This window comes from Cryptosporidium muris, genomic scaffold (genome assembly GCF_000006515.1).
Source record: "Cryptosporidium muris RN66 scf_1106632373407 genomic scaffold, whole genome shotgun sequence".
Lineage (NCBI taxonomy): Eukaryota > Apicomplexa > Conoidasida > Eucoccidiorida > Cryptosporidiidae > Cryptosporidium > Cryptosporidium muris.
This window is the reverse complement of record NW_002196572.1, coordinates 284,236-307,539: the sequence shown is the minus strand read 5'-3', so window position 1 is coordinate 307,539 and position 23,304 is coordinate 284,236. Positions and strand designations below refer to the sequence as shown.

At 30.1% G+C, this 23,304-nt stretch overlaps 13 protein-coding genes and 1 non-coding gene across 14 annotated transcripts, besides 7 other annotated features; 5 read left to right on the top strand and 9 right to left on the bottom strand.

The window, feature by feature from the left end:
• Window positions 1-128: 128 nt before the first annotated feature.
• Window positions 129-156: a sequence feature (AT_rich).
• A 104-nt stretch (window positions 157-260) lies between these two features.
• CMU_017050 (glyceraldehyde-3-phosphate dehydrogenase, type I family protein) lies at window positions 261-1,280 on the bottom strand (the record flags this gene model as incomplete). The annotated part of the gene is made up of 1 exon (XM_002140266.1): window positions 261-1,280. The coding sequence occupies one exon, from the start codon at window positions 1,278-1,280 to the stop codon at window positions 261-263; it is 1,020 nt and encodes a 339-aa protein (XP_002140302.1).
• Window positions 1,279-1,312: a sequence feature (AT_rich).
• Window positions 1,313-1,934: 622 nt separating this feature from the next.
• Window positions 1,935-2,384, bottom strand: CMU_017040 (uncharacterized protein; the record flags this gene model as incomplete). The annotated part of the gene is made up of 1 exon (XM_002140265.1): window positions 1,935-2,384. The coding sequence occupies one exon, from the start codon at window positions 2,382-2,384 to the stop codon at window positions 1,935-1,937; it is 450 nt and encodes a 149-aa protein (XP_002140301.1).
• Window positions 2,385-2,825: 441 nt separating this feature from the next.
• On the bottom strand, window positions 2,826-4,192 carry CMU_017030 (uncharacterized protein; the record flags this gene model as incomplete). The annotated part of the gene is made up of 2 exons (XM_002140264.1): window positions 2,826-3,873; window positions 3,984-4,192. 2 exons carry the CDS (start codon window positions 4,190-4,192, stop codon window positions 2,826-2,828), a joined length of 1,257 nt encoding a protein of 418 aa, XP_002140300.1.
• Window positions 3,573-3,604: a sequence feature (AT_rich).
• Window positions 4,193-4,524: 332 nt separating the features above from the next.
• Window positions 4,525-4,544: a microsatellite.
• A 54-nt stretch (window positions 4,545-4,598) lies between these two features.
• On the bottom strand, window positions 4,599-6,833 carry CMU_017020 (GYF domain-containing protein; the record flags this gene model as incomplete). Its single annotated transcript, XM_002140263.1, has 1 exon — window positions 4,599-6,833. One exon carries the CDS (start codon window positions 6,831-6,833, stop codon window positions 4,599-4,601), a length of 2,235 nt encoding a protein of 744 aa, XP_002140299.1.
• Window positions 6,050-6,085: a sequence feature (AT_rich).
• A 402-nt stretch (window positions 6,834-7,235) lies between the features above and the next one.
• On the top strand, window positions 7,236-9,101 carry CMU_017010 (alpha amylase, catalytic domain-containing protein; the record flags this gene model as incomplete). The annotated part of the gene is made up of 1 exon (XM_002140262.1): window positions 7,236-9,101. One exon carries the CDS (start codon window positions 7,236-7,238, stop codon window positions 9,099-9,101), a length of 1,866 nt encoding a protein of 621 aa, XP_002140298.1.
• Window positions 9,102-9,259: 158 nt separating this feature from the next.
• Window positions 9,260-10,122, bottom strand: CMU_017000 (transport protein particle component, Bet3 domain-containing protein; the record flags this gene model as incomplete). Its single annotated transcript, XM_002140261.1, has 5 exons — window positions 9,260-9,448; window positions 9,512-9,564; window positions 9,615-9,799; window positions 9,889-9,977; window positions 10,045-10,122. The coding sequence occupies 5 exons, from the start codon at window positions 10,120-10,122 to the stop codon at window positions 9,260-9,262; spliced, it is 594 nt and encodes a 197-aa protein (XP_002140297.1).
• A 379-nt stretch (window positions 10,123-10,501) lies between these two features.
• Window positions 10,502-10,532: a sequence feature (AT_rich).
• A 30-nt stretch (window positions 10,533-10,562) lies between these two features.
• CMU_016990 (uncharacterized protein) lies at window positions 10,563-12,824 on the bottom strand (the record flags this gene model as incomplete). Its single annotated transcript, XM_002140260.1, has 1 exon — window positions 10,563-12,824. The coding sequence occupies one exon, from the start codon at window positions 12,822-12,824 to the stop codon at window positions 10,563-10,565; it is 2,262 nt and encodes a 753-aa protein (XP_002140296.1).
• Window positions 11,664-11,685: a sequence feature (AT_rich).
• Window positions 12,825-12,859: 35 nt separating the features above from the next.
• Window positions 12,860-16,354, bottom strand: CMU_016980 (uncharacterized protein; the record flags this gene model as incomplete). The annotated part of the gene is made up of 1 exon (XM_002140259.1): window positions 12,860-16,354. One exon carries the CDS (start codon window positions 16,352-16,354, stop codon window positions 12,860-12,862), a length of 3,495 nt encoding a protein of 1,164 aa, XP_002140295.1.
• A 406-nt stretch (window positions 16,355-16,760) lies between these two features.
• Window positions 16,761-17,807, top strand: CMU_016970 (pyrroline-5-carboxylate reductase family protein; the record flags this gene model as incomplete). Its single annotated transcript, XM_002140258.1, has 3 exons — window positions 16,761-16,788; window positions 16,855-17,183; window positions 17,295-17,807. 3 exons carry the CDS (start codon window positions 16,761-16,763, stop codon window positions 17,805-17,807), a joined length of 870 nt encoding a protein of 289 aa, XP_002140294.1.
• Window positions 17,808-17,863: 56 nt separating this feature from the next.
• On the top strand, window positions 17,864-17,935 carry CMU_016960. The gene has a single exon. It is a non-coding gene; the product is annotated as a tRNA-Pro (tRNA).
• Window positions 17,936-18,338: 403 nt separating this feature from the next.
• CMU_016950 (40S ribosomal protein S30, putative) lies at window positions 18,339-18,515 on the bottom strand (the record flags this gene model as incomplete). The annotated part of the gene is made up of 1 exon (XM_002140257.1): window positions 18,339-18,515. The coding sequence occupies one exon, from the start codon at window positions 18,513-18,515 to the stop codon at window positions 18,339-18,341; it is 177 nt and encodes a 58-aa protein (XP_002140293.1).
• A 481-nt stretch (window positions 18,516-18,996) lies between these two features.
• Window positions 18,997-20,349, top strand: CMU_016940 (uncharacterized protein; the record flags this gene model as incomplete). The annotated part of the gene is made up of 1 exon (XM_002140256.1): window positions 18,997-20,349. One exon carries the CDS (start codon window positions 18,997-18,999, stop codon window positions 20,347-20,349), a length of 1,353 nt encoding a protein of 450 aa, XP_002140292.1.
• A 298-nt stretch (window positions 20,350-20,647) lies between these two features.
• CMU_016930 (uncharacterized protein) lies at window positions 20,648-22,219 on the bottom strand (the record flags this gene model as incomplete). The annotated part of the gene is made up of 1 exon (XM_002140255.1): window positions 20,648-22,219. The coding sequence occupies one exon, from the start codon at window positions 22,217-22,219 to the stop codon at window positions 20,648-20,650; it is 1,572 nt and encodes a 523-aa protein (XP_002140291.1).
• A 340-nt stretch (window positions 22,220-22,559) lies between these two features.
• On the top strand, window positions 22,560-23,159 carry CMU_016920 (uncharacterized protein; the record flags this gene model as incomplete). Its single annotated transcript, XM_002140254.1, has 1 exon — window positions 22,560-23,159. One exon carries the CDS (start codon window positions 22,560-22,562, stop codon window positions 23,157-23,159), a length of 600 nt encoding a protein of 199 aa, XP_002140290.1.
• Between the last annotated feature and the right edge of the window lie 145 nt (window positions 23,160-23,304).

The following is a 23,304-nucleotide window of genomic DNA, read 5'->3' as shown; positions in this document are numbered from 1 at the left end:
TAAATAAAATACTAAAAATTAGATCATTCTAGGGAAATCTAGTCACACTCTACTTTTCATAATAAATATTAAATATTTCATTGACATTCTAAAGTAGTCAAGTAAATAATTACTATACCTAAGTTATGATTATAATTATTAGATTATAATTATTATGGAACTATCCATAATCCCCATAAATGATACACTTAGAAATGTCAAATACAATTAAAAACAATTCAACAAACCACTTACTACAATCTCAACTATCTTGAAATAACTCAATGTGATTTAGAATGTATAAAAACTGCTAGATCAACAAGTCTATGTGCATACCCAGATTCATTATCATACCATGAAATTAGTTTTACAAATTTATCATTCAGGCTGATACAAGCTAACTTATCGAAAATTGAAGAGAATTTTGAACCAATAAAGTCAGTTGACACTACCTCTTCTTCAGTATAACCCATAATACCCTTCATATAACCATTAGAAGCATCCTTAACAGCTCGGAAAATATCATCTATTGTAGCAGATTTAGATAATCTACATGTAAGATCAACAACAGATACATCTGGAGTTGGTACACGGATAGACATACCCGTCAGTTTACCATTTAAAGTTGGAATAACTTTACCAACAGCTTTAGCAGCCCCAGTAGTAGCAGGAATTATATTATTTCCAGAACATCTGCCAGCTCGCCAATCTTTTCCTCCTTTACTAGGACCATCTACAGTTAATTGATTAGCTGTAAGTGAATGTACAGTTGTCATTAAGCCCTCCTCAATTCCAAAGTTATCATTAACAATTTTAGCTAATGGAGCTAGACAATTTGTAGTACATGAAGCATTAGATATGATATGATGAGTTGATGGATCATAACTATCGTGATTTACACCCATAACAAACATTGGGATATTATCTTTTGGAGGAGCTGAAATAATAACTTTCTTTGCACCACCATTTAGATGACTCTCTGATTTCTCATGAGTTGTAAATACACCAGTAGATTCACATACTATATGGACTCCAACTTTACCCCATGGAATTTGGGATGGGTCCTTTTCATGAAAAACACTAATCTTACATCCATTCACAATTAAATGTGAATCAGTTGCTTCGACTGAACCCTTAAAATTACCATGTACTGAGTCATATCGTAATAAATAAGCCATATATGTACAGTCCATAAAAGGATCATTTATTGCTAAAACTTTAATATCACTCCTCTCACAACAAGCACGTAATACTAAACGTCCAATACGACCAAAACCATTAATACCTAATGTTGCAGTCATTATATACAATATAATATATTATTATTAAAATACTTCGTAAAAAAAAAAAAAAGTGAAAAAAGTAACTAGTACTTACAGAAATTGCAAATTAAATTGTTTGATAATGTGGACAAATTATATTTGATACATGATTAGATACGTATTATTATAGTACATGATAAAACAGTAATACCCGTAAAAGAGATTCATTTCTCCCCCCCCTTTTTATGGGCGCTAGATTTTGCTACATATTCTAATATTTAATAATCTAAAAAATATAGCTATATTAATATCAAAAACGCGCCATACATGAAAACTCTATTAATGGTAAGTTTCTGAAATAAACATTATACTAGGTAGAGTATACAATTCTTTTATTTCTACTTTTATACTTTTGTCTATTCCCTTTCCACTACTTCCCAACTAATCAGTTATTATCTTTAATAGCAACTGATAATATTACTGATTACTCTTCAATAATATAATATCTCCTGATCCTTTTTAGTATCTAGAGGAAAATGAGATTTGGAATTATTCATAATTTGCTACTAAATATAGGTATCCAATGATCTAATATATCATACTATAAAATTATTTATTTGCAAGTGCAGAGAAAAGTAGGAATAGTATGAACTTGTAGATATCTACAATATTGTATCTACAGTCTACTAGTTCTTATATTATTGAATTGCTTATAACTAAGGTAACACTGTATATAGGATTATTAAGTTGAATATTTTCAACAACTTTTCTTATACTATATCCTATAATCATACAACCTAATTTCCATCTTTCAAATAATAATATTATCTTATTAGTAATAATCCATCTCTGTATATTAGAATTCTGCTTATTAGGTGGATAATTATCTTTCAATAATATTTCATATTCACTTTCTTCTAATACAAATATATTGGGATTTTCATCATGAAACCAGACATATTTACTAGTACTCCCATATATTGGATTGTTTAATTCATTGTAGTGCTGGAATATACCTAAAGATGTTAAATTACTATCTTGTGAGAAATCCTGAAACCATATAAGAAATTCTTTAGTAGCTAAACATAATAAAATTTCATAATAAATTATAAGCCAAATAATATTATTGGGAAGATATTTCATTCAGTCTGATAATAAAACTTGTAAAAATATATTATATCGTCTATTATTGCATATATATTAACTATAATAAGTTCTTATGAGCCGTTAATATAAGGAAATGTGGAAGAAGTTTTTTCAATAATATAAAGTATTATATCTAGATTCTTATTGATGAAATCATATTTAGCGGCGTCATTTAACTTTAATACAATGAGTGGCCAAACTAAATTTAGGTTTACTACTATTATATGAAATGATGTCAAAAAAAAGAAAATAAGAAAAAAGAAAAAGTACTTTCATTTATTTTAAAATAGTTTAAGTAAATAGTTACTTAGTAATCAACTTGATTAGTCAATATTACAATTCAAATCTTATGAATATGATAAGAAGGGACTTTTCCTTATGATACTATTACTCAATAGTATATCCAACATACTAATTAAGCTGATCTCCTCTTTTAAGTCACGCCTGTCTTGATTGAATTCTACTAAAATCTTCAGTAATATATAGTGAATGTAATTGCCTTATATATGTTGATGCCTGTTTTGATAAATAAAAATAATAGAGTAGAAATAATGTTGATAAAAGCATATTTAATGTTAATCCAGTATAAAATATTACACTCCAAAAACCATGAGTAAAATATAAACAAAAACTATCGCATATAGCCCAACCAAATGTAATAACTGCCATAAATAAAGGGAAATATATTGTTGTTGTTGTAGCTTCATAAAGTGAAGGTGAATCTACAGGTGGTTCTCTGGAGAACATTAAACTTAATGTACCGATTAATGGGTATGATATTCCCATACGAATAGTTGTAGTAAATATCATACATGAACTCCATGTTATCATAAATACAGCATAAAAGTCATTACCATAATTTGAGAGGAATAATGATGACGCAAATAATTGAGGTATATCTTCTAATATATGCATAATCAAAGTATATGTTAAATTAACCCTTTCAAGCATGTACAATTTTTCTGGTCTCTCTTCTCCTACAATACGGATCTGGCTATAAACATGAAAAGGAGAAAATAGATATTTTTTATCTAAACCATCTATTCGATGATAAAATATATATGCACGAGCTAAATACGCTGACCAACTTGTAAAATATGTAGCTAATAAACACATAAATGATATCCATCCCATGTCTTGACTCGTTTTATGAATTTTATTAGTTGTAAGTATTGTTTTTAGTACTTTAATTATAAAAAATAAATTGTTAATTAAATGGAATTGTTTCATTAATTCCCATAATGTTAATTGTGCCTGTTTCCCACGTATTGTATCCCTTTCTCTAATACTATATATCAAATTAAACATATAACAGCATAAAGTTGTACATATTTCATCATTTTTAACATTTTCTTCTATGACTGTTGATAAAGAAATATTGTTATTCAAATTTTGTTCATTTCCTTCATCCTCAATATATTTTTCAGTATATTTTTGACTAATCAAAGATTCCAAACGAGGTATGAAAGGTCTTTGCTGATTATTCCTATAAATATAAAAAGAATAGTTTTATGTTCATCATGAAGAATAGTAAAATTATAAATTGCACTATTTTTATATCTTGTATAATAATTATTGCTATATGATTATACTTACCATTCTTCTTCAGTCATCTCTCCAATTTCCGAGAATCTCATAGAATTCAAACCTTCAGATAGTCTTGGAGAAAATTTATCTTCAAGTCCTATATGAATTAAGTTATGAGTGTTTTCATCACTTAAATTTTCATACAAGAAACAAGCCTGGTCTATTGAATCCTGGCGCATCCAGTCATTGGAATTTAATATATGCTCATTTGGTTTCATATATTCGCAAATATACTAAATTATTACAATCTATTAGTTATCCAATCTTTAAGGGAAATCTTGACTCTTCCTTTGAAATATTGAATCCTATTAAGGATATACTTAGCACACTGTGTGTACATATACCGCCTTTATGTCAATTTTGAAGTGTCTAGCACCACATACCAAGAATTTCCCTTTCAATAGTGTTTACTAAAGTAATTAAGAAATTTTTTCTTACTAAATAGAGCTACGAAATTATTAATATAATTTACATGAGTAGTGGTATATAAATGTAATTATTTACCATGTATTAACATTAATATAAATTTAATGTTGTGTGGTCTCTCAGAATATATATATATATATATATTATTAAGAATATGAATATTCCAATTTTTGTAATACTAAATAGTAGCTATAATAATTAATCTAGATCAAAATTAAGATTTCTATGTTTATCAGAACGTATTCCAAAAGCAAGTAAGGATGGATCAATTTTCTGGCCTTGTTTCTTTTTACCTTGTTTTTTCCGATTGTTATTATTATTAACAGGCTGTGTTTGAGATGTGTCCTGATTTTTTACTTGGGGAGTTTCTATCAATGAAACTTCATGAGATCTTTGACTGGATTGATTTAAGTTCCAACCAGTCTTTTGTTTAAGTTTAATATCAGTAGAATTATTGAGTTGATATATATGTGTCTCATTTTGATCATGGAAATCCCAAAATCCCGGTTGTTTTTGTTTATTTTGTTGTAATGGTTGAAATTCTAAATTTTGTGTATTAATTTTAGCACCCCATCCTTGCCAATTACTTTTTCGTCCTACAACTAGTCCAGTATTTGTAATACCGCTATTTAGATTATCACCAACATTAATTTCTAATTTAAGTTGAATTGGCCTATTGGAAATTTTCCAATGTCTACCCGTTTTTTCTACATTTAATGTGGATTTAGATTTTTTTTCATTAAGAATTTCTGTTTCTAGTGCTGTTTTCTCCTCTTCCTCTTTTAAAATTTGTTTGAAAGAAGTACAACTAATTTCTTTTTCATTAAGTGTATTCGACTTTTTCCATGCATGTTTAGATTCTGATTCAGTTTGTTCAAGTAATTTCAGTACTTGACTTTTTAATTTCAAAGGTTCATGATGTGGTGATTTTATTAATTTTGATGATTGTTCATTATCTGATTGATGCGAAATTTCACATGACTTTATTTGTGTATCAGACAATTTATTGTTACTATTATCATTTAAAATATCTACTATATAATTTTGATCTCCACTATCATTACAATTATGATGAGTTACTTCATGTACATCTCTAATTTTTAAAGGTTGTTCATATATATCTTCAGTTTTTTTTAAATTGAAATCACCTGCTGTAGTGTTTCTAGATAAATAAGAATTTGAAACATCTGCACTAGCTAAGCCCAAAGTTTTATTTGTACATTGGTTATAGAAATCTTTTGTTTTATCAATTTCGATAATACTTTTTGGTGGTGCTGTAAAAGGTATAATACCTAAAGAAAAGAATTCGGAGAATGAACGCCATACTTGTTCATTAGTAGTGCACATCTTTAATTCATCAGTGAAAAAATTATCTTTCCACAAATTATGCATTTGATTAGAAGTAAATGGACCATGAATAATATTATTTAGGTCCTTATATAACCAAATAGGAATGTTTAAAAAGTCAGAATTATTCGGAAGTAAATTCAAAGTTTCAGAACAATTCATATATTGCAAATCATTGTTTAATATTAAAGATGAGTAAGATTGTGACAATACATTCAGCATATTTTGTTCTTTAAGACTTGGTTCTTTTGAGTACTGTATAGGTGATGAATGAGTACTACTCAAATAATCTCCACTTTGACAAATATATTCAATTTTATTAATACTTTTAAATTTATCATATGATGGTTTTATATCAATATTATGTATAATTTTATCGTGAGAAAGGTTTTGGCGTGTATATATGCTGGATTTATCAGATTTTTCAACACTCAATGTTTCAAATTTTTGAATATCACTTTTCATTATATGTATATCTGGTTTTATTATAGTGTTTTTGTGTACATCATTTCGCTCTTTTTCAAGTGTAACTTTACCTGACTCTTGCAAATTCATATTTAAACCATTATATTCACTTCTTTCTAAATTTAATAACTTAAAATCACTGGAATTTCTAATATTATCACTTAAAGAAATGTCCTTTATCAAATAATTTACTTCACCTTCAACATCGTGTTCGGACTGGATTTGTGAAATAATCTTTTTGTGGTGTTCAAGATTCACTTCACATATACCTTGCTTTCTTCTCCATGAAAGTGAATAATGAGGCCTTATCTGTCCATTGAGGTTGTTCTTGTATGGTAATTTATTTGGCTCGTTTAATTTCTCAATATCTGTTCCCATATTTCTAATGTAAATTTTGGGACTAGTTGAGGCAAGATACTGAGATTTTCCAGAGTTACAATGAAGGTATTTATGTTTATTTACACTTTTTAGTAAGAATAGAGTCCTTGGTGTTTTTAGTGGCTTGTAATACCTCAATAAAGTCTCTATAGAATAAATTCTATTAGTTGATTTCTCAAAACCATATGAGTAATTTAATATTTCCTTATTTATTTCCGAGATATCCTCAAGACTAAATGACATAGTATGCAGTAATTTGTTGCTAAATTTAATTTTCCTTATTTAGTTTGGATTTGGTATTTTTGCAACTAGTATTAGGGAAAAAGGTACTGGTTTCCCGGTACCGGAATTTCTATATTGTCCAAAATAACCGCTTTAATCAATTTTATTACAAATAAGCAGTATATTATGAGCATGGGAACTTTTAAAGATCTAAGGAAATATTAGAAGTAGCTTCACAGTATATTAAGTGCTAATATAATCTAAACTATACGCATGCATGTAATTGAGTACCGGTAATAAGACTCTTTGTAAACTTATCAGCATCCAAATGTTTACAAACCCTTCTAAATTCTGTTATAAAAATTGGAAGAATATATCTATCAGTTAATTATAGATTTACAAGTCTTATAAACTATTTCAAATATGTGGAATATTATAGAAAAAGATCAGTTACCTGAGAGCATAGTAACAGGACCTAGAAATTTAGGCTCTACATACTACTACGAAGACCAAATTTGTGTGTTTAGACTATGGGGTGAGCATATAAAAAAGTGTTGGGTTTCTAATGACATTGGTAAATTATATGAAATGGAGCCTGATTTAGAGAAGAATATATATGTTGTTTTTATTACTGGCGTAAAAGAAGGAGAAAGTTACCACTATATTATAGAATCCACAAATGGTGAGCAAGTACATAGAAGAGATCCATATGCAAGATTTGCAGATTATAATAGTGATAAGTGTTTTATAATAAATAGTACGAAATATAGAGAAGATATCGCTAAAAATAGAAATTATAACTTTGATAAGAGCTCATTAATAATCTATGAACTACATGTAGAAAGTTTTATTGCAAGATATTCTGAAGATATGAAAGACAAAGAAATAACTAACAAAAGTTACTTTCATCAAATCGCAGATTATGGATTACCCTATATATCTCAATTGGGATTCAACTGTATAGAATTAATGCCAATAATGGAATACTGTGGTGAATGGGGATACAATCCGCGATTACTGATGTGCATACACAGCATGCTTGGATCAATTGATGATTTCTGTTATTTAGTAGAAAAATGTCATAAAAATAATGTCACAATAATAATTGATATAGTATTGCATCATGGTGCCTCAAAAATGAATTCACTTTGGAATTACGATGGTTACTCCCATAAAGGTGGGATATACTTTGAAAATGGAGGTGATACTGGATGGGGTGCAAAGTTTTCTTTTAATAAAAAGGAGGTCAGAGATATGCTATATGAAGCATGTAATGTGTTGCTAGGAGAATATGGTGTTGATGGTTTGCGATTTGATAGTGTACACAACCTTCCATATAATATACTTAAAGAACTTATCAGTAAGTTACGACAAAAATATCCATATGCATATTTAATTGCAGAAGTAGTTCCTGAGAATCCCCAATATGTGCACAATTGTGGGTTTGATTCATGTTGGATACATTCTTCATACTATGATATACTAGATTTAAAACGAGGTTTTAAGACTCAGCAAGAGTGGAACAAAGGGCTTTGTAAATCTATCATACAAGGACATAGTAGTTTCAATAAATCTTCTCAAAGTATTTTAACCATGCTTGGCAATCATGATCAAATAGGTAATAGAGTAAATGGACATATCCCACATGGGGATGATAGAATTGGGAGATATCTAATTGATCAATTTGGGGGGAGACTGAATTGGGATGCTAGAGCGTATTGTAGGATGTTATACTCTATACAATGTATTTCATTTGGAATACCAATGATATTTATGGGTACTGAAAATAATCAATGCGAATGGTGGGCACCCAAAGAAAAAAATCACTGTTTTAACTGGTCAGTTATAAAATTACAAGATCAAATATCTAAGGAAATGAGAGATATGATTCAATCAATTAATAAAATTAAAATTGATATGAAAGACATATTTTGTTCAGAAACTCATAATTTTCTCGATTTCAAGGTTAATCCTAGTTTCTTGGTAACATCATTCGTTAGATATGGAAATAAACGAGCATGTTTATGTATAATAAACATGGATAGTAAGGAGTGGCTAAATAAAGAATATGTTATCAAAATCTCCAAACAAAATACTGCTAATTTTTATGGAGATAAATTAATGCAAATATACAATTCCCAGGATTCAAGATTTGGTGGATGGGATACTAGTTATACACAACCTATCAATACAATTATATATTGCAATAACAGTCACTCAGAATCTACAATTGAATTTCTACTTAATATTCCAAAATATTCTGTCACAATATATGAACTTATTAAATAAATTCAATTCACAAATTACTCTATAAAGCCAATTAGTGTAATCGAAATTGTTCAAGATCAAAATAAGAAAGTGTAACAAGCAAACAAAATTGTACACCAATACGAAGTATATTGGAAAAACTAAAATTTATACACCTAACTTTTTCTTGGAAATTAGAATTACATTGACTGAATTGTTTTGTCTCTATTTATTACAAGAGGGTCAAATTTTATAAGTATAGTGGTGCTATAGTTGTTTGGAGAATCTTCTGTTGTGTGTGCACTGACGTTTGCAGGAAATTCAGCACTTTCTAATATTCCTTGAACAACTCCTGCTGCATAGGCACCACAATTAATATGTTCAAGGTCCTAATAATAAAAAAAAAGATTTTTGTAAGATCCAAAATGAAGTATGAGAAATTATGTACTAACCCTTGGTACAGAGATGAACTTATTGAGTAGCAAATTTTTATCATTAATCATATCTAAAGAACTAATAGTATATAAAATTACAACTTAAAATATTCCAACTTACATTCATCATCTGATTCTTGACCCTTGAGAAGATCGCTAGTATGGCCAAAAAGATATTTCCAACACTTTTGTGATATAAAAGATAAAATTTGAAGTATCTTGGTTTCACGCTTTTGATTAGCCTTTTCTCTAATGGCTACTAGCTCAATGACTTTATATCCAACTGACATACCCATTTCATGTAATCTAAAGACATTTTAATAGTAAAATAATAAGGTGAGTATCTACTTGGTTATAAATAAAAGACAATTAATATTATACAAGACAAAGTTTACCTATCCTCAAGTCTTATTCCAGGTTTTAAGTATATTAGGGAGTATTGCACTATTTCAGAAAATAGAAATGCAAAAGAACTAATATTGACCTAAAAGTATAAAATTAAGAAGATTGCCACCATTCAATTAAATAGAAGAAATATTTCAATATTGTACCTCAGAAGCAGATTTCATAATATTTCTGTCCAATGGCTGACTTAATCCTTTTTTATTGGACTTCTCTATTCGTAACATTTCTATTTACTTTTAATTGTTTATAAATAGTTGTTAGAAGAACTCACTGAAGGAAAAAAGGAAAATATACTTTGTAACTAGCTAGCTTTGTCAGGGACTGGTAATGAGGTACAAACCGGCAAATTTACAACTCAGTTTAGTAGTAATTGAAGAGTACATATTATATACCTTAAACTTTCTTAATCTGTGAATAATAGAAGATATTATTTTATGGAAATGAGTTCCAATATATCTTCATTATACTTTAAGGTTTATATTTAAAAATCTAACTTTTATTTCAAAATGTAATAACAAAATCTACTTTAAAATATATTGACTATTATTAGAATCAGTAATCAGATATTTATTCTTTACCATTTACATCTTTATTCATTCTCAGAAATTTAGAAATAAATATTAAAAATTTATATGGAGTAGTAAACTATTATACCATATTGCTTTTAGCCTGCTACAATAAATAGGATTAGTATTGTTATTAAATATAAAAATATGCCAAACCTGCCATATTTTGACGAATAATTGCTTTGGGAACTTGATGATTTCTCTTTATTAGGATTTTTTGTAAATGACCACCTTTTCTTCTGTAGTGAAGATGTAAATGTATAAAAGTCATCTTCATTACCTACATTACTGTTATATGGTATTTCTATGATTACCTGCTTCATTTCAAATTCAGGGTAGTTCCCCATTATATCAGGTTGGTATTTGTCCAATAACAATGGAATATCATCATCATTATCATCATAATTCTCATTTTGTAAAACCTTTTTAAAGTCTTCTTCTAATGTATAATTTTCCTCATTTATATTCTTAGTACTTTCAGATAATCCTTCAGTTTTATTAACTTCATTATTATCATTAAAGTTTGGGACAATTTCAACCTTTCCAAGGTATTGGAAATTTGTGTCTTCATCAACAAATATTTCCTCCACATTTGTACTCTGTGGTATATCCTCTATATTAATTACTTTTGCAGCAAAATTGCGTTTCGTTTGATTGTTATAGTATTGTACTAAAGTTATATTTGATTCCTCACCAGCTTGGGGAAAATATACTCTAATATATTTATTTTCAACATTTGTTGAGTCTGTTAAATTAACATCTTCGGGGGGTATATACGGAATATAATTTGTTGATACTAAATTGAACTTATCTGTACTATTTAAAAGTTTATCATTATCTTGAGCCATAGTGGATGATCTTAAATTTTCTTCTCTTTGTTTTTTATTGAAGCCCAAATTCTTAGTATTACAATAATGGCTAAGTGTTGCAAGTGAGCAGTTTATCAGTTTGAACTGACATGCAATCCTAAATTTTGCATTATCTATAAATCTCATTGGTCTGAAGCTGAAACTAAGTAGCCCTGAATCTACATCATTCACTTTAAATCCAACCTCTCTCATTGGGCAACCATTTTCCAAGATTGTTATTGGGATACATCTGGGATTTTTATAACTGTATGTTAAGTTATCTTCACATATTGATTTCCAAACTTGACACTTTTCCGGCCAACTTGTTAAGCACTTTAGTGTCTCAGACTGTTTATTTTTAATATTTAAAATAGATGACAAAATTGGATATGAATCATTTGAAATGTTAAATGGCAAATAAGATACTACTAACTTTCTTAATGATGATCCATATTGGCTAATAGGTAACAATCCCCCATTATTTGGGGATGGTGTATGTGCGCTATTGTAAGTATTTGGATAATTACTTTGATATGAATGCTGGTACTGTTGATATTGTTGATTTTGCAACATGTTAGCAACGGCATTTTGGCTAATGGCTGGTATTTGTGTTATTAGTTCTATATCGGATCCAGGTCTCTGAGCTACCTGTGAAATCAATTCACCTAACCCATTAACAGTTGGATTAGGATCATTTCCAACTGCTTCAACCCATGCAAGTGCCTGTGCAACACCAGTAGATAGTTGTTCACCTTCTACCTTATGATTTAATGCTGTTTGTACTGCTTGCACAGAGTACTCCCATGTTCCTGAACCATGGATACTCTTATCTCTTTTATTTAATTTACATTCACACAAAGCATTATTCATTTCTTTTGAGGGCATTCTGAGTGTATTTTGAAAAATTAAATGTTCACTTGTTTCGATAATAACCATGCCACAATTTCCAGATGATCCTGACAAACTATTGTCATATAGTGAAGTGGTAGCACAAAACATGTCAGTTTTAGATACGTAAATTGCCTCGCAAGATGGATCATTAACACGAATAAAACTTGGTGCTTTTTTACGCCATCCTTTTGCCGATTTTTGTGGTACACAACATTGCATACCTTCCGAAGTGCAGATTACATGTGGTAGTCCCACTCCAGGTGGAGGTAATACACTTTGCTTTTCAATGGCACTACTAGGTCTTAGTGCACCTTTTTGATCAAGAAATCCAGAGTTATATAGAGATATGCTAGTTTGTATTAAGTCATTTAGTGGAAAACGCGATAAGAATCCACCCATGCTTCTTACTGCGGATGCAGATAAGGTCAGTACTCCTGGCCACTCTTCATTTCGCAAGCTATTACTACCTTTTTCATATTGTATATTTTTGTTTATATTATTAATACCATTAATTAGCCGTTCTTCCATTGCCTCTGCATATGCAATACTTGCCGATACAGGACAACCAATTGTACCTGACTGGAAATTATGTAAACTAACTGAACCTTGCTTATCTGGCATTAAGATACATGTCCCAGTGATTTTAGTTGGAGTTTTTAAAAATGCACCATATGAGTAAAATCTACATTCAGAGTATTACTACATGCTAAAATACATTGTTCAATATTATCTACTGGAAGAACCATTTCCATTGGACTGTAATATCTTGTTTCCTCTTCGTAACACAGTGACTTTGGAGGAATTTTATTTATATAGTCAAATTCACTATCATTGTAGCTGATTTCATGGTCTGCAACTTTATTACTCATCTCTATGAATTTTGAAACTTCTGCAGCGTTAGGAGGATCCAGTACAACTCCAAGTATCTCAGGGCCATAATTACGTGATTCATATAGAATATCATCTTCGGAGTAATTCATTTTCAAATTATACTTATCTATAGATTTTTTTGAGTTATCATCACTATAGCTAATTGAATTATAATCACTTGAGTTATATTTATTAAAATGATCAATAATTGATGAATTATCTTTTTCATACATGCCTGCATCAGGTTCGCTTCTTAAGTTTTTATTATTCTCTGATGATTTTTTTACATCATTAATTTCAAGGATAGTGTTATTTATAGGATTATCTATTCTAATTTCATTGTTTAATTTTTTAGTGATACTATTAGGTTCAAAAGTATTAGCTTGTTTTGTAGCATTATCTCCAAAAATATCAATTATACTAAAACTTGAGTTATTTAATTCAATACCCTCTTCTTTAACAGTATTATTTCTATCTTCATTACTTTCATTTAAAAATCCTGTAAAAATATCCGATTTATTGTATTGATTATCTGCTAAACTATTCTGTGATTTACTTTGAAAACTTGAAGAAGAGCTATTATTTAATACTTCAGGTTGTGATTGTTTAACTTGTCTCACTGGAGCTGGTTCAGAGTTAGTAATAAGCTGGTTTAGAAAACTTCTGGAAGGTAATTTTTTGGGTGTACTGTGTAGAATTGCCAGTTGATCAAATATACTGACTTTATTCTTTGTTATTCCTTGAATAATATTTATGGTACCTATAGATTGTGCCAATGCCATTCCAGTACCAGAGAATAGCTGCTTTTGTTGATTTAGTGCAAATGATTCTACATTTTCACCATTAGCAAAAATAGTTGCAATATATGGGATATTCGTAAAGTCTGAAGGTAGACCAGTTGTTGCATTAATAGAACCAACACAAAAAGCATACATCCCAGTTATATCATCACATGGAAAGTCAACATGATCTTCAACACTCTGCATACCATCATTTCCTGTTGGTAGTGCAAATAATATATTGTAATCTTTTGAAGTTCTTCTCATTATATGACGTAGTACTCTTGGTGCAGCACGATTCCTTTCTATAGTATCTTGACTAAATCGCAGTGGAAATACAATATTTTGTGCTTTTGCTACAACTGCTGAATCTATTGCAGATACTATATCACTTAAAGGAGCACCTTTTTGAGCTGAATCCCACACTTTGTATCCAATACATTCTATACTTACATCTCCTGATAAAACTAGTGGGCAAACAACACCATCTGGAAATCTGTTACAATCGCAACCTGCAACATAAGCCATTGCTGTATCTTGCCCTTGATTTGTATCAATATTTCGTAGCAAAGATTCAAAATTTCGTACAGACATATCACTCTGATGCAACTTTCTAAATGAAAATATCCCACTTCCAGTTTTCCCATCTGAGTTTTTCGTTGAACCACTTTTATTGTTACTATTCGTCCTAGCAACTCCATTCATTTGTAGCAAGACATCAAATCCTGTACCTATAAAAGCGTTGATTAAGTTAACTTTATCTTTTTGTTGCTGAGTCATATTGCTGAGCACCTCTTCAGGTAATTTCTCTAAAAATGATTCTGGGTGAAAAGATGTTATATCATTAGGATCATCAAAAACACTCCCATTCATCCGCACAAATGTTACTCCTTGTTTAGATCCACGATTGGCTGGATCAAAATAGCCGAATTGGGTACTAGATAACCGAGATGCACGTATTAAAGGAGATGAAGAATTCTGATTAGTAGTTCCTGTATTTCCTGATGAAAATAGTCGCCCGTTATCATTTTGTCTAGATACTGTCCTTCTCATCCACTCGGCAGTTGATGGAGATGAAGATGGAGATTTAAATTCTGGGAAGGGTCCACCTTGTGTAAGCTGCAAGCCTATTGGTGGTGTTTGTGAATCAACTTTAGACCATTTATCAATGTTTTCAAAAGCACTGGGTGATAGTCCTGAACCACTTGTTATCATTGGAGATGAAGCAGTATTTGAAGTTAAAGGAGAATCAAAACTTGAAATACTTAAGTTAGGTTTAGAATTTTGATTTTGATTATTATTATTTGTTTTAATTCCTTGAGGAATAGGCTTATAACTCCAGTTTGTCAATGTAGGAAAATGTTCTTTCGAAATATTATTACTTATCTCAGTACCCTTAATTTGATTAACAGCATCGGATCCAGAAGTAGGATTTCCAAATGGTGGTGGTAATTGAGAAGATGAATCTGCCATACCTTGGAAAATTGCAGTAGCGACTACTGTACCAATATCACCAGAATAATCGATTGAATTGCTTTTTATATCAGAAGTCATTAATGGAGTTGTTTTATTCAATACTTTATGGGCAACATCTGTATAGTTCGTGTTTTCCAAATTGAGATTATAAAAAGGAGACATTCCCCATCTTAATTCTTGATCATCTTGAGTAATACTTGAGTTATTCTGTTGCATTACTAAATTATTCTTTGGACTTTGATTAAATATCTTGAGGAAATCAAGTGCATTGAAAATTGATGAATTTTGCAATATATCTATATTCACTGGTGATGTCTGTAGAATGTGAGAAATTCTTGAAAATCTATCTAATATATAATAATCCAACTCTTTATATAATGATAATTCACCATTCTTATTATCAGAACTTTTAAGTAAACTTTCAGTTTCTTTATGGGAAATACTATCACTGTACAAAATTCTCTCTTCGTACTTACCAAAAGTGGGGTTATTCCAGAATCCTTGAAACTTTTGTCCACTAGTATGTATCTTTTCATTACCCCTTCCAGCAAAAACTGAAAGATCAGTCAGTATAGATTCCTTAGTACAGTCTGACTTATTTAAAAAGTTGCTTTTGCTTATCTTTTTAAGTCCGTTTATTAGAGGATATAGATCTCTATTTTCATTAGTTGATTCCTGTAACTTTATTTCGAAGACAAAGGTTCCCAAATTTTCATAATATTCGACAAAAGTAAATGGTAGATTACTACTATCTGGAAAACTTTGTAAATTACTAAATATACTCTTTGCATCTTTTTCTCGCACCACTTTACTGTCTGATAATAACACACAAATATATCTTACTATATGTGGAGATCTATATGTAGAATTGCTATAAAGGAAATTTCCAATACTAGGGCATCCATCAGAATCTCCGTTTAGGAGGCACCAATTAGATGAAGATGCTTCTATACAATACAAAAATTCAGTTACAATATTCAGAATTATAAATAGTGCAAGCGCATTAATTATGTTCCTTTTTTGCATTTAATTATAGCTGAAAATGTTATTTATCTTTCTAACTTATTTTGTAATTTAAACTTAATGTTAATTTTCTTACTTAAGTATTGATCCATTTTTTCCTACATTGCATAAATCTCGTTTTGCTGTAAAATTTTTTGCATGCAATGAGACACGTAATACATGTAGCTTTCTATTGCATGCAATAGCTGCTTGTGGGTTATGGTAATTACATTTTAATATAGATGCAATTCCTAGAAGGAAAAATGAACTTGTATTGAAAAGACACATAATACATGTATTGTTGGCTACTGGAGGGAAAATTGGATATGAGTATCTAAAACTTTTCCACAACAAATTTTAGAAGATTCTGGAAATTGAAAAGTACATATATTTTTTGTACATAATAGAATTACATATTAGTGAAGAAATAATGGCAACTAATATAAATAAAAAGATTGGTAAGCCCTAATCAAAATGAGCATATTCGCACAGTTTTATTACATTATCTAAATATCTTATTGTAGGTTTTATCGGTTCTGGACATATTGCAAGAGCAATAATATCTGGAATGATTTCTTCTGGGATACTAGATTGTAGTAAGGTTTATGCAGCAGACCTCCTTCACGAAGCCTCACTCTTGTTGAAAGAGGAGATGGGGATAAATGCTGTCACAAATAATTACCAAGTGGTTGAAAACTCAGATATAGTTTTTTTATGTGTTAGACCAGATGTAGCCCGATCAGTTTTAAAATCTATTGCACAGTGTCCATTGAATCAAGATTTTTTTACAGGTAATAAAATTATCATATCTGTTTGTGCTGGAATAACAATTGACGATATTATTGAGACATTTGTAAGTTTATTTTTAACTTTGATTCAATACAATGACGAATTAGGAACGTTGAAATATACTAGACATTGTCTTGTAATCATTGAAATTCTTAAATTATATATTGAATTTTAGGGAGGTAATAAGAATTTATATTGTGTCAGAGTTATGCCTAATATGGCAATATCTGTACGTGCAGGTACTTGGCTCTTCTGTGAAAATCCAGATGCTAATTTCAAAAGCAATAATAGGATAACAATTGATGAAATTATTCATATTCTAAGTTCATGTGGAACAGTTCACAAATTGAGTGAAAGTTTATTCTCAATTGGCACAGCTATCAGTGGTTGTGGCCCAGGTCTTTGTGCAAATATACTAAATCATCTTGCAGAGGCAGCTTCAAAAAATGGAATTCCCACACAACTAGCCACGCAATTAGCGATCGAAGTAATGTATGGTACATCCAAGATGTTGATGGAATCGAAAGAATCTCCAATTGACTACCAAAATAAAGTGTCTACAAAAGGTGGTGCTACACAAGCTGGAATAGACATATTAGAGCAGTATGGGATTGGAGAAGTATTTTTGAAGTGCCTTACTGGAGCAGCTAATCGTTGTGATGTATTACAAAGGGAAGCTAGAAATTAAGGTATAATACTTTAATGTTACTAGTATTTATTTCTTCCAGAAGACACCATGGTATTGGGTCATTGGTCTAGTGGTAGGATTCGCGTTTCGGGTACACGAGGTCCCGGGTTCAATCCCCGGATGACCCCCTATACTTTATAGGTAGCACCTGTTTCTAGTTCGATCACTTTTTAGAGAGGACTCTACACTTCCGATTAACACTATTTAGTTAGTACTACATATCCTTAAGCTTTTGTATCTGTGAGTGAAGTCATAAAAGAAGATCATAAAGTAATATTTATTGTCACCTAATCATACCTCGGATTCATCTACTTTATTACTTGAAGCTACTCATAATCATGGATATTTGATTTATTAACTCCTCTCTAGTTCACCTAAAATATAGGTATATTTATGCCTTTTGAAATTAAAATGAAACCAATAGATCTACTTAGTAGCTAACGGCGGTATATATTGTTACAGAAAATTGTATATATGAGGGAATTAAAGACTTCTTCATGATAGTGACAAGTTTATTAAGAAACAGTTCATTTATGATTGAGGATTGCACTTTTTCCTACCACCAACAGTATTCACAAAACGTCTGTTGTATTGGTGTCTTTTCTTAGCTCTACCCGTTGAAGCCTTCTTCTTCTGTTGCTTTTCAACACGAGGAGTTTGATTTTTTACCTTACCAGCACGAGCAAGAGAACCATGAGCTTTGGCCATATTCAAAAATGAGTTAAGATTAAATTAGAAACTTAAACGATATTCAACTCCTAAATTCTCCAAATTACTAGAGTTTATATATTCTTTAGCTCGTCTCATGACAGTAAACAAGACGACATAAGACCGCCTTACCTATTCAGATGTGTTACATTTTGGTTAACTACTGCAATATTAGAACAAAAGGAACGGGAATTTTAAGAATTATATATATAGTAACTTACAGGACTAGCTTAAATATATATATATATCAAGATTGCATAAATTTTATTTTTAGTTCAACGTAGTGCAGATATTTAATATCTAGAGATTTTCAATGTAATATTTTTAGCGAATACTCTGCTATTTTTTATGATAACAAAAATTCATTAGCCTTTATATGGTGTTAATTATCTGATAAATATTTTAGACATTAATTTCTCTAAATATATTCTGAGCGGTCTCCATGTGCTTCTAGGAACATACTAAATTCTATATAATACAAATGAGTACTGTAGAGGAATTCTTAATATCTGTAGGAAAGGAACTAGGGAAGAGCCCTGATGATATGAAAGATTTGGTAGATGTCATTGTGAAGAAAAATTGGTATGATAAAGTGGAGTCATTGAAACATATAAATGATGATGAATGGAAGTCCATGGGAGTTCCACTTCGTTTAGTAAATGCAATAAAGCTTAGATTAGATGAATCAAACAAAGAATATTTATCTCATACAACTATTAATAGTAAAAATAGAGTTAAGGAGGAAGAGAAGTGGCTTGTAGAGTATTCATTCCCAAGTACTGTGACTATAACCCCTTCTATAATGGAATCAGTAAATAACTTGACTCAGATACCCAATGAAGCTATTGAGAAGACTACTTCAATACTATTTAGGGTAATTGATGGAATTCTAGATTCACCAGAAGATGGTAAGAAACGCCGTATTCGTATAAATAATCCATTATTTCACTCTAGTATTGCAAAATATTCACAAGCACTTGATGTACTAAAATCAGTTGGATTTATTTATGTTGATTACTATTCTGAGGAATCTGATAAGATGGAGTTTTATGTAGAACTTCCAATAGCTTATATATCACTTCTAACTGATTGTCATAACTTTCTAGTAGCTCTTTGCAAAAAGCTTGGAATTTCTTACCCAAAGATTATTCCTGGGAATTTTAATCCATATGTAGCTTATTTTTCATCTACTAATACTCAGAATATGACTAGACCATTGAAAGATGAATTTGGAAAGCTACAGACTCAAGTTAAAGAGATTGAAGCTCTTATTGAAAAAGGTTATGACGACTCTGAACCATGTTTAAAGCCATGTATAATACATTCATCAGCTTTGGGAGATTTTGAAGAGGCCATTCAAATTCTAAAACAGACACCTGAATATGACGACTCAGATACAGCTCTTATGACTAGAAGTGAAGTAGATAGACTCAAAGAGTTCTTTTCTGAAGGTCCGACTTTTAAAAGTCGTGCAAAGGAATACTTGAAGATTTTAAAAAAAAGATCTATTTATAATCACATTAGCATTCGAGTGATATGTCCAGATAAATACATTATACAGCTCCAATTTAAGCTTAACAGCACTACAGAAGATCTAGTTAATGCTGTGAAATGCTGTTTAAACCAAAACATATTAAAATATAACTGGTATATTTATGAAACACCCCCTGTCGTTAAAATATTACCCAAGAATTCTGTTACCTTATATCAATGTGGCTATGCACCTAGAACTGTGCTTTACTTAAAGGTAGAACTCCCTAAAGATATGAAAAATAAAGTTAATTATTTGAGAGATGACCTGATGGGATCAATTATCACTAACACTGCAATGTAATTGGGAACAATTTTTACAAATAGTGTATAGACAGAATCTTATATTTTTAACATCTACTTACAAGAAAAGTGCGATAAATTTTATAGCTTTCAACACTACGTCCACTAAGATAAATTTCTACTCACAGGAAAGTGGAAAAATGTCCACTTTATTAACTAATAGATAAGTCCTTAAATTTCAACTGTTTTTGAGAACTTCTAGTAATTTAAATTTAATTCGGAATAACTTAAGTATATCGGAATATTACAATCTCGGTTTAAATTGCTTTCTTCTTTTTTTTTCTTTTAGTAAATAGTAATTAATAGAAATTGAAGAAGTCTTGAAGATTGTTTTTCATGAGTTTATATTTTTTTGGAGTGCAAACTGTAGAAGTGCATTCATTTCCATTATTAGAATTTTCTCCAAAAGAGTTACAATTATTATCTTCGGAAGTAGTATAGTTAGTTGTTACCGTATTGCCATCTTTCTCATTGTCTATTTGCAGAAATTGCTTACCATCACAAATAGGTAATTCCACAGAAGATGAAGTTACTATACTTGAACTTATATGATTATAATCGGTATCAATAGTGTTATTAGTTGTTGGTCGACTATTATTCGAATCATTAAAGTTCAAGTCATTAAAAAAACACGAATCCAAGCGACTTGAGTGTGAAGCTGCGGGAGCCTGAGTAGATGGAGTCTCTGGCAATAAATAGTAGGAAATATTTGGATCTCTTTTCTCCTTTATTTCATTAAAATAATTGGAACTAGTGACAGCTTCATTTTGCTTATACTGTTCTTTGAGTTTAATTTGAGAAATTTTAGAATCATATGGTGTATTAGGTAGGCTGTTAACTTTACTTTGAATAGCACTTTTTTTATATTCATTGTGAATAGAACCACTGGTACTCCTTGCAGAAGATAGTGCAATAAGATGAGTTGAAATTTTTTCTTGTAAACTATTTACACTCTCAGCTAGTTTAGCTATGTTGTGTACACATTGGTTCACCAGCTCCTCTTGTCGAATTTTGTTATTAGAATCTTTCTGACCAATACGAATACTATGAATCTGAAGTCTTAGCTGTTCTGCTTGATTAACTAATTGTGAGATTAGATTGCGATCTTGTTTTTTCTCTTCATTTATGATGCGAACTTGATCAGACAATTCACCAACAGATTCCTTTAATTCATTTGTTGCTTGAATTGTCTTATTAATCTTGCGTTGTATTTCACTCTTTAACTGAGGAATATCCTGGTGGATAACATTCTGAATCATCCCAACTTCTTCTCTTAATTTATGTAGACTAAAAGTTTGTTCATCATATCTCTTAGTAGTCAATGATAACTTTTCAACTTCTCTCCTTAAAGCTTCAATATCTACCTTATTTCGTTCACTTGTATGTATTTGAGATTTAAACTTGATATATTCTGTTTGTAGACTTTCTATTTTTGTCGTAATATCTGGTATAATTCTCGATGTCATATCGTGACCACTTACTGTTTCTGTTAATGTTAATAAGTCATTTTTTAATTTCCTTATCTCTAGTCTTAATTCACGTTCCTCTTGTGTATGTTGATGATCTTTACTCTTTAATTCATCTATTTCAGAATGATATTTTCTTAGTTCTGCAATTAATAATGTGTGAAGCTGTAACTGTTGCTTGAGTTTTTCAAACTGAGTCTCCAAATTTTGAGCTGAAACAATATCTAACTTTCCTTGTTCCATATCTGAAAATCGTAAATGAAGTGTATGCACTTCATCTTTTATGCGATTCATATCTTTTAGTACTTCAGAAATTGTTTCTCTTTTATTTTCCCTTGGTATTGCACTATCAAAGGAAGAAATATGCATCCAGTTATTTCTTATAGCCTCGCTTATTGTTGTCATATTTGGAATATGGCTGGTGGTATTAAAACAATTCTTAGTATATTTATACTTAATATATATATTCCAAAAGCTCTATTTACTTTATTTAATACCTCCTTCATCTAGTAGATTTCAAGATCTTAAATATTTTTGTATCCTGTACAAGACGGATTGTGTGCATACGGGTGTGTATAGTTGATGCACACGTCCAATAGCTATTAAAATATAGGCGGGTTCTATATTTTTGAATCATTTACCTTTAGTGGCTATAACTTAGGAACTGAGTACCCTGATCCAAATAAAATCTTAGTCAGATTTAAATTTAATATCAAATATTGTTTATGTGAAATTAAACAGCAATATGAAAGAGACCTGCTTTGAATGGGCTATTCAAATTGCAGAGTCATGGGATGAGTTGTGTGACATTATTAATAGGTCATTAACTGCAATGACTAACCTCCTTCATTCTCTAGATTTGGCTATATCTCCTCACATAGTTGGGAATTATATTGCTGAAGAAATGGTTCCAAATAGTGTCTTTTTATTAATATCATCATATAGTACAAGAATAAGCAATCTAGCAATTGAACTAATGCAGTTTATTGATAAATTCCGTGATTCTCACCTTAAAAGTATAGAAAATATAATAAAATGGTGTGATGAAGAATATACATCAATAAATTCATGTAATATCAATAAAAGTATCAATGCAAATATTATACGTGTACAAGCTCTATATACGACAAACCAATTATGCCTTATTATAAAAAGTCAACACAAGATAATTAGTGATATTTTGAATTCTGCAATAAATAAAGTTGATTTATATATTTTATATAAGTCAACTAAAAAATTTGGGGTGATCCAAACACATATAGAGCATTTTCATCAGTTAAAAAACTTTAAATGTAATAATGCATTTAAAGAACGCCAATTCCTAACAAGTTATTGTACAAAATAATCATGTCATTGTCATATATTAATAAAGACACACTATCTATAAGTATTATAAAAATCTAAACAACACATATTTATTGCTTTACATTAAACTACTTCCTGTTCTTACTTCTCCCAAAGTATCAATGTATAGACTTGACACCTACGTA